We start from the raw sequence: 12,673 nt of genomic DNA on the forward strand, positions 1-12,673 counted from the left end.
AAAACTCCTTAGTTGGGGTAGCCTTAGATTAGTGCAAAGAAACACTAATCTAAGGCTACCCTTGCAGGTAGTCTTTGGGGAAACATTAGATGAAGAGTTTTGAAATTCATGATAATGTCTACTTGGTCTCTGTTCCAGGCTCTTTTGCTTAATTATGTAGTATGTATCCACAATTGTTTATTGACTGCAGGACTGGTGGAAAGGTTTTTTTTCCCCCATCTTTCCTTATTTGGAATAGAAACTGCCCTCATATTTGTTCTCATTAATTATCTTCCAATCAAAAAAAAAAAGAAATAATGTATCAATTAAAATGGGCAAAAAATGTAAATAAACAATATAAATGTCCCATAAACATGAAAATTAGCATTGGTTTTAATAAAGGAAGTTTAAATGGAAACATTTAATTTTTTCCATTATTTATCCAAGAAAAAGGAAACAAATCACAAGCTTTTTAATGACTCAGAGGATTAGAAGGCAAGTAGACCTTAGGTAGAAATAATGAGATGAACATCCTTCCTGAAAAGAAGCATGCTGCTGTAGAGTAGTGACAGATGTGTTTGCAGAAGTTGGGTTGGTCTGGGCTTAGGAGCTTGGATTTCAATTTTCTAAAGTAGGGGAGGCACACCATTAAAAGCACATTGTAGGAAAATTTATTTTGATAGTTGTGTTTGGTGACATGAAACATGGTAAAATTAGAATCACTAAGGCTACTATAAAGGCTGTTGCTGTATTCTCTGAAATTGTTCAAGAGTTGTAACCTGTTCTGGAATGGCTTTAGAGTTCTGGGAAGGAGGGAAAAGCCTAGAGGAAGGGATAGTGTTTGATGCAAAAGCAGGCCTCAGTTGACTAGGAAAATGGCAGTGTTGCTAACATGAAAAAGTAGGTTAATTTGTATCATCCCTATAGGATGTCAACTAATGTTAGGTATTTTTGCTAGTGTTATTTAATTCTTCTAGCACTATCATTCATTCTACTCATTTATGGATTAACAAGCCAGTTCCTAAAGAAGGTTGTACCTAGCTTGCCCGAGGTCACAGACAGAATTTGTAATGTAGGCAATGACTATCTGACATCAAAGAGCTTTCTCCTTCCTGGTTCCAATAGGTACTATGTAATTAACCATTTTTCTTGTAGTATTGGAATCATTTTAGTGCATTAGATATTGTATTCAACATCTTTATATCTCACATCACATTATTTTTTATTATTCAAGTACTATTAAATGAAACTATTCTCTGAAATATACTTGACCTCTCCTTTTTTTTTTTGGTCAGTGATTATTTTCTCTGTTTGAAACTCCTACCAAACTTTTGAAATATAGCTTGTAATTGCCTCTTGTATCCTCTGAATCTTTACATTATTCCCAACCACTAATGATTTTTTTTTTTTTTTCTGTTCTAAAGTTTTATATGTCTGTACTACTATTATTGCTAGTATTATACTGTATTCCCTTGTGGCTCAGTGGTAAAGAATCCACCTGGCCAATGCAGGAGTTTGATTCCTGGGTCAGGAATATCCCTGGAGAAGGAAATTGCAACCCACTCCAGTATTCTTGTCTGGGAAATTCCATGGACAGAGGAACCTGGTGGGCTCTAGTCCATAGGGGTCGCAAAGAGTTGGATACAACTTATCCACTAAATAGCTACTACTATTATGTGGTTACTTCTTAATAAATATTATTTGAATGATTCCCAGATATGAAATGTTCATCAGTGAGTATAAATCTATTGATGTGTATTTGAAAGAATAATAGGTATAATATAAAAACATTCAGTAACTGATGTAGGTAAGAAAATTACTACTTAATTTATAATGAAAAAAATTAACCTGGATTTAAAGGACCTGTCCAACCTGAGAGATCATTCCCTTTTTGCAAGTTCTTGAACCCAAGCAACATGTGATTTGGTTTTTATTATCCTTTGAGTCTTACGGTGCAGCACGCTGTGACCCAAGATAAACATCTAAAAACCTGAGTTAATTTTCTTATTTCTGATACTTGCATAGTATGTGTTAGGCAAATCACAACTTTTGAGCTCTCATATACAAAATAGGAATACTAAATCTTTTTTCACTCATCTTTCAGATTGTTTTGTTGTTGTTCAATCATTAAGTCATGTCTGATTCTTTGCAACACCATAGAATGTAGCACACCAGGCCTCCCTGTCCCTCACTATCTCCTGGAGTTTGCCCAAGTTCATGTTCATTGAATCAGTGATGCCATCCAGCCATCTCATCCTCTTCAGTCTTTCCCAGCATCAGGGTCTTTTCCAATGAGTCAGCTCTTTACATCAGGTGGCCAGAGTATTGGAGCTTCAGCTTCAGCATCAGTCCTTCCAATGAGTATTCAGGGTTGATTTCCTTAGGACTGATTAGTTTGATCTTGTTGCTGTCCAAGGGACACAGTACCAGAGTTCAAAAGCATCAGTTCTTCGGTGCTCAGCCTTTATGTCCAACTCTCACATCCATGCATACTACTGGAAAAATGATATCTTTGACTAGACAAACCTTTGTCAGCAAAGTAATATCTCTGCTTTTTAATACATTGTCTAGGCTTGTCATAGCTTTTCTTCCAAGAAGCAAGCATCTTCTAATTTCATGGCTGCAGTCACCATCTGCAGTGATTTTTGAGCCCAAGAAGAGAAAATCTGTCACCGTTTCCACTTTTTCACCTTCTGTTTGCCATAAAATGATGGGACTGGATGCCCTGATCTTAGTTTTTTCAGTATTGAGTTTTAAGAGGGGCTTTTTCACTCTCCTCTTTCACTTTCATCAAGAGGCTCTTTAGTTCTTCTTTTTCTGCCATTAGGACAGCGTCATCTGCATATTTGAGGTTTCTCCCAGCAGTCTTGATTCCACCTTGTTATTCATCTAGCCTGGCATTTCCCATGATGTACCGTGCATAGAAGTTAAATAAACAGAGTGACAATATACAGCCTTGTTGTACTCCTTTCCCAATTTTGAACCAGTCCTTTGTTCCATGTCCGGTTCTAATTATTGCTTCTTGCCTCACAAACAAAAAACTCTTGTTTGTTTCAAGAGACAGGTAAGATGGTCTCGTATTCCCATCTCTTGTTTTCCACAGTTTGTTGTGATCCACACAGTCAAAGCCTTTAGTGTAGTCAAGGAAGCAGAAGTTGATATTTTTCTGAAATTCCCTTGCTTTTCCAGTGATCCAGCAAATGTTGGCAACTTGATGACCATTTCCTCTGAGCTTGTTATGAGAATTTATTTAAGTGAAAACTCTCTAATTTGCTAAATCTGTTAGATGAAATTATAATTATTAAAAAAATACTTTATTAACTGCTGCATCTTTCTTTAGTGTTTTTGTTTTTATTTTTAATTTAGTTTTCCACAGGCTACAAATCAAACACTGCTGGACAAGTTTAAACACCAACATGAAGAGAATTCTTACATTGAATTTCCAGCTGTGATGGAGCCTGCTTTCATCATAAAGCATTATGCCGGGAAAGTAAAGTATGGGGTAAAGGTCAGTAAATTTCTCATTGAATAAGCCTTTAGGACAGAGGAGTGTTCTTAACTGTTATCACCATCCCTATTATACTGTTTTCTTTGTAGTTGGTCAGTAACAATGGGAGAAATTTTATAAGGATGATACCAAAATTCATACTGTTCTTTGCAGTATTCTTCTGTCATTAGCTGATGGTTTTATTGGTTTTTTCCTGCAGCTAAAATTGATGTCAATCCATTCTAAATGTAATAGCTTTTTTATCTTGTTTATTTTTAATTCTTTAAATTTGACTTTTATGTTGGGGTTTAGTTGATTTATAATGTTGTGTTTCAGCTGTACAGCAGGTGTGCAGGTGTACAACAAAGCACTTCAGCTATATGTATACATGTATCCATTCTTTCTCAGATTCCTTCCTCATATAGGTTATTACGGAAGTGTAATAGCCTTTTTAGATCTGCAAGAATAGATACCATTGGTATGTCTGAAACCCACTAGTTCATCTATGTATGGCTGGTTGAGTTTTTCTCTTCTCTACATCCATGAGGCCTCATGTCCTCATGTATCTTTGGATATTTGTGAGCTTGAGCTCCTAATGAATATGTTGAGACTTAACTCCTGCAGAAAGGAATCTTCATAATTTTGCCCATCCCTTGTTTGTAATTGAGGAACCCTTCAACCATTGGATATTTAAGCCTGATACTGATGGCAATTTCTAGGCGAGGTAGTGATGCTGTGGAATATTGTGGAGCAATATGTTTTTTCTGGATCTTGAGGTGAGAGTCAGAATTAAGACCACTCATTCACTCATCACTGATTCATTTATTCAAGAAGTACTTATTAAAACATGAAGCACATGTCAAACTCTGTGCTGCTAATTTATCACTAGATCATTCTAAACACAAAGCACAGAGTCTGACATTTGTGTTTAGAATGATCTAGTGATTAATTAGCTGACATGATCTTGGTGTATAAATTAATGAATAGGTTCTATGAGAGAAAGTAGTGAATTAGTCGATTTTTAATTTGTAGGTAATGAACACCTCCTTCAAAACTCAAATTTTGAGAGATGGTCTGAAGTAAATGTGACCTTGGTGAGGGGTTGGGATGGTGAATCTTATAGGCCATGAGATAGAAAAGAATTTAGTATGTTAAAATAATTGAAAACAGGTCAGCATTACTAGATTATAGTGATCAAGGAAGATAGCGGCATGAAATCAATGTAGAGAATGGACAGTAACTTAGTTCTTTGGGGCTTCTTGACCAAGTTAAAGGAGTTTGGTTTTTGCTGAAATTCTGATGAGGAGCCATGAAAAAATTTTAAGCAGAGAATATGTTATGTGTTTTTAAAAATTGATTTCTCAGAGGAGAAAAACTAGCAGAGGGAGAGATTGGGAGCTGGGAGATCAATGAAACATTAAGGTAAACTGGACCCCTGAGGTGGCAGTAGAGATGGAGGAGATCTAGATGATTATAAGAGATTTTTGGAGCTGCAATGAGTAAATCTTGTTGATGGATTATAGTTAACTGACTTCTGGGTATAGCTAATGGGTGAATTTTAGGTGCTATTTTCTGAGATGGAAAAGACAAGAAGGAACAGATTTTAGGTACACATTTAGAAAAACAGAGTAGAACGGTGCTTATTAGTGGGTGGGGGAGTTGAGGAGAGGCTGGCTAAGGATAAAAACCTGCAGTTAATTTCTGGAGTTCTGATGTACAGCATTATAATTATAGTAAACATTGTGTTTATAGTTAGCATTGTGATTATACCACTGTCTTCAAAGTTTCTAAGATAGACTAGATCTTAAATGTTCTTACCACAAAAAAATGATGATTGTATGACATAATGGAGGTATTTGTTAACTTTAAAATGGTAATCATATTACAGTTTACAAATGTATCAAATCAGTATTAATATTTTATATACTTTAATGTTGTGTGTCAGTTACATCTCAATATATAAAAATAAAGTCTAAAACAAAAAAATCTTGACCTATAAAATCATATAGCAAGGTATATAAAATGCAGAAATCTCAAGTGTCCAGATTTCTCTCATACCCCTTCCAGGCTCATTCTCCCCCACCCAGAGGTAAACGTGACTGTAATTTTTTATCCTTAGTGTTTTTTTTTAACTTACTAAATTTCAGATAAATAGAATCATACAATATATGCATTTATGTCTGTGATTCATTCATTCTTATTATCAGATAGGTTGAAAGTAAAAGGATGGGAAAAAGACAACACTAGGCAGACCCTAACAAAAACAAAGTTCCTGTAATTACACTGTTACTGGACAAGGTAGGCTTTAAGACAAGTATCATTAGAGACAAAGAAGCACACTTCTTATAAAAGGGGCTTGTTTCAATGAAGACATAATCAAAAGTTATATGTACCTGATGACTTCACTTCAGGCTAAAAGGGGAGCTAGACAAGTTTATCCTTAAAGTTGTAGATTTTCATACATATCTTTCAGTAATAACAAAATATGGAGACATGAAATCAGTAAAAACAGAAAAATTGAGCAGCACTGCTAAATAACTGACCTAATTGGCACATCATAAAGATAATTAGATACTCTTTGGTGTTTATAAATTAAGTGAACTTCTATGTAATCCCTGAGTTAAAAAAGAAATCACAAGTGATAATATTTTAAACTGAACATTAATGATATAATGTATCAAAATTTGTAAGATGCATTTATTTATTTATTTATTTTTTTTATAAAAAACCTTTATTTCTCATGTGTTCCCCATCCTGGACCCTCCTTGTAAGATGCATTTAAAGCAGTGATTTATAACTTTAATAAAAGTATATGTTAGAAAGGAAGACTGGTTGGCAAAACAGTAAGTAAGGAAAATCAGCAAATTAAACTAGAAGAAGGAAATAATAAAGCAAAGACTAGAAGTCAATGCAATAAAAAGCAGACATATAGTAAAAGAAATGAGCAAAACTAAAAGTTAGTTCCTTTAAAAATAACTGAAAATAATACAGATGATCCTTGAACAGCATAGTTTTCAGTTGTGGGGGTCCACTTTTACACAGTTGGAGATGTGTCCAGTGGTGAAAGTGAAGTCTGATGCTATAAAGAACAATACTGCATATACTACTGGAATGTTAGGTCCATGAATGAAGGTAAATTGGATGTGGTCAAACAGGAGATTCCATGTTTTAGGAATCAGTGAACTAAAATGGACTTGAACGGGTGAATTTAATTCAGATCACCATTGTATCTACTCAAATGGGCATGAAACCGTACAAGAAATGGAGTAACCCTCATAGTCAACAGAAGAGTCCAAAATGCAGTACTTGGATGCAGTCTCAAAAATGACAGAATGATCTCTGTTCTAGGGCAAACCATTCAGCATCACAGTAATACAAGTCTGTGTCTCAATCACTAATGCCAAAAAAGTTGAAGCTGAATGGTTCAATGAAGACCTATAAGACCTGATAGAATGAACAACAACAACAAAAAAAGATGTTCTTTTCATCATAGGGGACTGGAATGCAAAAATAGGAAATCAAGAGATATCTGGATTAACAGGCAAGTTTGGCCTTGGAGTACAAAATGAAGCAGGGGAAAGCTAACAGTTTTGCCAAGAGAATGTACCAGTCGTAGCAAACACCCTCCTGCAACAACACAAGAGAAGACTCTACACATGGACATCACCAGATGGTCAATACGAAAATGAGATTGGTTATCTTCTTTGCAGCCAAAGATAGAGAAGCTACATACGATCAGCAAAAAAAAATACCAGGAGCTGACTGTGGCTCAGATCATGAACTCCTGATTGCAAACTTCAGACTTTAAATTGAAGAAAGTAGGGAAAACCACTAGATCATTCAGGTATGACCTAAATCAAATTCCTTACAATTATACAGTGGAAGTGACAAGTAGATTCAAGGGATTAGATCTGATAGACAGAGTGCCTGAAGAACTATGGACAAAGATTTGTGACATGGTATAGGAGGCCGTGATCAAGACCACCATCCCCAAGGGGGAAAAAAAATGCTAAAAGGCAAAATGGTTGAGGACGCCTTACCAATAGCTGAGAAAAGAAGAGAAGCGAAAAGCAAATGAGAAAGGGAAAGATCTAGCCATCTCAATGCAGAGTTCCAAAGAATAGGAAGGAGAGATTAAAAAAAGCCTTAAGTGCACAATGCAAAGAAATTAGAGGAAAACAATAGAATGGGAAAGACTAGAGATCTCTTCAAGAAAATCAGAGATACCAAGGGAACATTTCATGCAAAGATGGGCACAATAAAGGACAGAAAATATATAAACCTACCAGAAGCAGAAGATATTAAAAAGAGGTGGCAAGAATACACCGAACTGTACAGGAAAGGTCTTAATGACCCATACAACTACAATGGTGTGGTCAGTCACCTAGAGCTAGACATCGTGGATGTGAAGTCAAGTGGGCCTTAGAAAGCATCACTACGAACAAAGCTAGCAGAGGTGATAGAATTTCAGCTGAGCTATTTCAAATCCTGAAAGATGATGCTGTTAAAGTGCAGCACTTAAAATGCCAGCAAATTTGGAATACTCTGCAGTGGCCATAGGACTGGAAAAGGTCACTTTTCATTCCAATCCCAAAGAAGGGCAATGCCAGGGAATGCTCAAACTACCACACGGTTGTACTCATGTCACATGCTAGCAAGGTAATGCTCAAAATCCTTCAAGCTAGTACTTTAATCAAGATGGTATTTAAATCAATAGTACTTGAATTGAGAACTTCCAGATGTTCAAGCTGGATTTAGAAAAGGCAGAGGAACCAGAGATCAAATTGCCAACATCTGTTGGATCATATAAAAAGCAAGAGAATTCCAGGAAAACATCTGCTTCATTGACTACGCTAAAGCCTTTGACTATGTGGATCATAACAAACTGGAAAATTTGTACATCAAGGCTGTATATTGTCATCCTGCTTATTTAACTTCTGTGCAGTGTACATCATGGGAAATGCCGGGCTGGATGAATCATAAGCTGAAATCAAGACTGCTGGGAGAAATATCAACAACTTCACATATGCAGATGATACCCCCCTAATGGCCTGAAGAGAAGAGGAACTTAAGAGCCTCTTGATGAAGGTGAAAGAGGAGAGTGAAAAAGCTGACTTAATACTAAACATTCAGAAAACTACAATCATGGCTTCTGGTCCCATCACTTCATGGCAAATACCTGGGGGGAAAATGGAAACAGTGATAGACTATATCCTTGGACTCCAAAATCACCGCAGATGGTGACTGCAGCCATGACATTAAAAAACTCTTGTTCCTTGGAACAAAAACTATGACAAACCTAGACAGTCACTTAGCCAGCAAAGGTTCGCCTAATCAAAGCTATGGTTTTTCCAGTAGTCTCATATGGATGTGAGATTTGGACCATAAAGAAGGCTGAGCACCGAAGAATTGATGCTTTTGAACTGTGGTGCTGGAGAGTACTCTTGAGAGTCCCTTGGACAGCAAGGATATCAAACCAGTCAATCCCAAAGAAAATTAACCCTGAATATTCATTGCAAGGACTGATGCTGAATTGAAGCTCCAGTACTTTGACCACCTGACACAAAGAGCTGACTTATTGGAAAAGACCCTGATGCTGGGAAAGACTGAGGGCTGGGGGAGAAGAGGGTGCCAGAGGATGAGATTGTTGCATGGCATCATCGACTCAATGGATATGAGTTTGAGCAAACTCCAGGAGATAGTGAGGGACAGGGAAGCCTGGCATGCTGCAGTCCATGGGATGCAAAGAGTCAGAAACTATTGAACGACTGAATAACAATTTATGCTAGATATCTTTCAGTAAATAGATGCTGCAGTACTGTGTGATCCATGATCAACTGAATCCTCAAATGCAGCACTGTAGATGCTATGAAGATCTGACTGTAAAGTTATATGGGGATTTTCAGCTGTGGTTTTGGGCAGCATTCCTAACCCCCATGTTGTTCAAGGGAAAACTGTGTTAGTAAAAGATAACAGAAAATAACTAATGAAAGGAGAAAGCTTCACAGATTGCTGGTAGCAGAAACAAATAAGGGGATTTTACTACACACTCTAAGATATGAACATATTTTGCCAATAAATTTGACAGTGTAAAGTAGAAAATTCCATGAAAAAATATCGCCAAAACTGACACCAGAAAATATAGGAAAACTTAAAAATCCTATGTTTGTTAAGTAATTTGAATCAGTAATTTAAAATTTTCTACAAAGGGAATTCTAGGTCCACATGGTTTCACTGGTGACTGCTTTAAAGCATATAAGCAGTACTGGTCTTACACATTTTCTTTCAAGTTTGAGATACCTTTAAAATGTATAAATGCATCTTCACACTTAACAAGAAATATCTGAGCTGGAAATACAGATTTGGGTTTCATCATTTAGATAGAGTTTAAGCCACAATTATGGTTGAGATAAACTGATGTAAGATGATCAGAAAATATGAGTACACAGGATGAAACTCTTAAGAATTTTCAATACAGAACCAACAGTGGGGACTGAGAAGAAGGGATAGCACAAGATATAAGTAGTAAGTCACAAGCTGTGTTGTTATAGAAGGCAACAGAAGACAGTTTCAATGATGATGTGATTAGTTTATGATGTGATTTAGTTGATTAGTACTTAGGAATGTAGGAATATGAAGACAGAGAGACAGGACCATTACATTGGGAAATGTTGATGACTGTCAACATGGAAAAGAGATATAGAATTTTAGATTTTATATTGTACTTGTTAATAGGACAGAATAATCTTTGGAGTAGGGCAGACTGATGTTTTAGTTCCTGTAGCAGTGCTTATTATGTTTGACTTCTGATGAACTTCTTTATCTCTCTGATTACTTAGCAGTGAAGTTTGGTTTATAATTGAATCTACTTTATTGAGTAATTGTTAGAATTAAATTAGTTATATATAGTGCTTAACTTAGTGCCTGACATTTGTCTGTCTGCCCTCAGTATTTGTTGCTGCTGGCATTTTGATTTGAAAATTCTTCCTCAGTTTTGCTAACTTTTATCATATATACTTTTGCTCAAAGGGTACTTAGGGACACACTGAGCACCAAGACTTCAGACTTGTTTCCCCCTTCCCCCTGTTTTCAGGAGAACCAAGAATTATTAGGAAAGGAAAGTCCCAAAGGTAGCAGAATGAGTCCAAGCTGCCTTGTGGACATGAGGGTTGATGACATTATACTAGGCATGACCCTCCAGGAGTTCTGAGTTAGAGCTATTCTGTGAAGCTGCACTGACATGAAGTGATTTACTCACCAGTCCTTCCATCTGGGTGTGGCTATAGTCAAATGCCTAGATTGTGTGTGTCAGTCTGGGACCTTCTTCCAGGAGTGTAAGTTTCTTGCCCTCCTTATTTTTTTGTGAGGTATTTAAACTCATTTTCTTCTGTTCTGTCATCTCTCACTTCCATTGGCAAGTGGTTTTAACTGGCTATTTACATTCCTTTGGTAATCTTATCCAACTTTAAAAATGTATATGCTGATGATATCCAAATGTGTTTTCTGAAATCTGTTAGACTCTAGGCAGGTATGTCCATCTGCCTACTTGATGTCTGTATGCAGACAGTATAGTGGTTATGAGTGGCTATGTTTGAACCTCTATTCTTCTCATTACTGTGTGATAGGGGCCAAGATAGTTAACCTTTCTGTGACTCAATTTCCTCATCTATAAAATAATAATAATATCATCCATCTCAAGGACTTGTTAAGGTGATGAAATGAACTTCAATGAGACAGCATGTGTAAAATGCTTAGAAGTGTGCCATTTACTTAGTAACTTCTCAATAAATGTTGCTTGTTATTGTCATTATTTTCACCATCTCTAACTTCACTTGGACAAAACTTATCTCCTGATCATCATTTTCTGTCCTCATATCTTCTCTTTTCTCAAGTCTTCTCCATGTTAGTATATATAGTACCTCTACCTACCTTGTTGCTCAAACACAAAATATAGGTGTTCACCTAATTCTCTTGTTCACTCACAATGCTCTAATCCACCAGCAAGTCCTTCGCCCTTACCTCTAAAAAATGTCCCAAATAAGTAACCATTTTCCCTTTCCTATAGTACCATCCTTATAGTGCAAGTCACTGTCAGCTCTTATTTGGAATACCTTTCTCCATTCTTTGTACAATTAACTCCCTCAGTAGCAATCAGTGATGTTTATAAAACATCAGTTAGTTCATGTCATTATCCTTCCAGTGGCTTTCCTTGACACTTGAATAAAGTCCAAACTCCTAACTCAGCCTTGCATAGCTTACATAGCCTATTTATCTCCCTTGCACCTCTCTCACCCTTGCCGAGAATGCTCTAGGCCTCAGTCTTACTAACATTCTCCTAACTTCTGCAACTTGGCACCACCTATAGGTAGTAGGTGTTCCCTTTGAGTGAAATGTTGTTCCTGGTCTTCTCATTTCTGGCTTCTTTTTATTACTCAACTCTTTTGTTGTTTTATGTGATAGTCCCTTAGAGAATCTCTCCCAGACCAATGTTTAACAAGCTGCAATAAGTTGGGGGAATGTTCATTCTAATTTAAATGAATTATAGAATTAAATAGTTTTAGGCCTAGATGGGACTTTATAGAGGATATCTATCTGGTCCATCTATCTGGCTAACACAGAAATCACTTCTATACCCTTATTCAGCCACTGTTCAAATATGTCACCCATTTTCTTCTTGGCTTAATACGTTTTTTCAAAAATAACACTGGTATTTTTTTCATGTAGGATTTCCGGGAAAAAAACACAGATCATATGCGCCCTGACATTGTAGCTCTTCTGAGAAGTAGCAAGAATGCATTTATCTCTGGGATGATTGGAATTGATCCTGTAGCTATTTTCCGATGGTCAGTTCTCCGAGCGTTTTTTAGAGCCATGGTTGCTTTCAGGGAAGCTGGGAAAAGACACATTCAGAGAAAAACTGGTAAGCAATAGACATCAGTATTCTGCCATGCTTCTGTTTGTTTTTTTTTTTTTTTAAATCATGCCCTAACATTGTGTTTCAGATTTAATGAGTGCTGGTGAACTTTATGTGTGTGTGTATATATATTATTAATAAATACTGATAGGAATAATGAGTGTAAAGCACCTGTTATTTCTTAGGCATACTGACATTGGTAAGATTCTTAAGCAAAAAGTGAAATTATTATGTAATTATATAGAACTTAATATTGATACCGTTCTCTGTTTTCTTCTAACGTCATAGTTTTT

General features: G+C 36.4%; 1 protein-coding gene across 39 annotated transcripts in view; it reads left to right on the forward strand.

Annotated features, from left to right (window-relative positions):
- MYO9A (myosin IXA) overlaps positions 1-12,673 on the forward strand; it is a 257,518-nt gene that overhangs the window by 117,909 nt on the left and 126,936 nt on the right. For all 39 annotated transcript variants that reach the window (XM_086322710.1, XM_086322713.1, XM_086322730.1 and 36 more), the window contains 2 exons: positions 3,346-3,487; positions 12,191-12,386. In XM_086322710.1, the coding sequence (XP_086178836.1) occupies positions 3,346-3,487; positions 12,191-12,386 (338 nt within the window). The remainder of the gene's footprint in view (positions 1-3,345; positions 3,488-12,190; positions 12,387-12,673) is intronic.

This window comes from Bos grunniens, chromosome 10 (genome assembly GCF_055505025.1).
Source record: "Bos grunniens cultivar Pamir isolate PY7600 chromosome 10, Bosgru_T2T1.0, whole genome shotgun sequence".
In the NCBI taxonomy this organism is placed as follows: domain Eukaryota; kingdom Metazoa; phylum Chordata; class Mammalia; order Artiodactyla; family Bovidae; genus Bos; species Bos grunniens.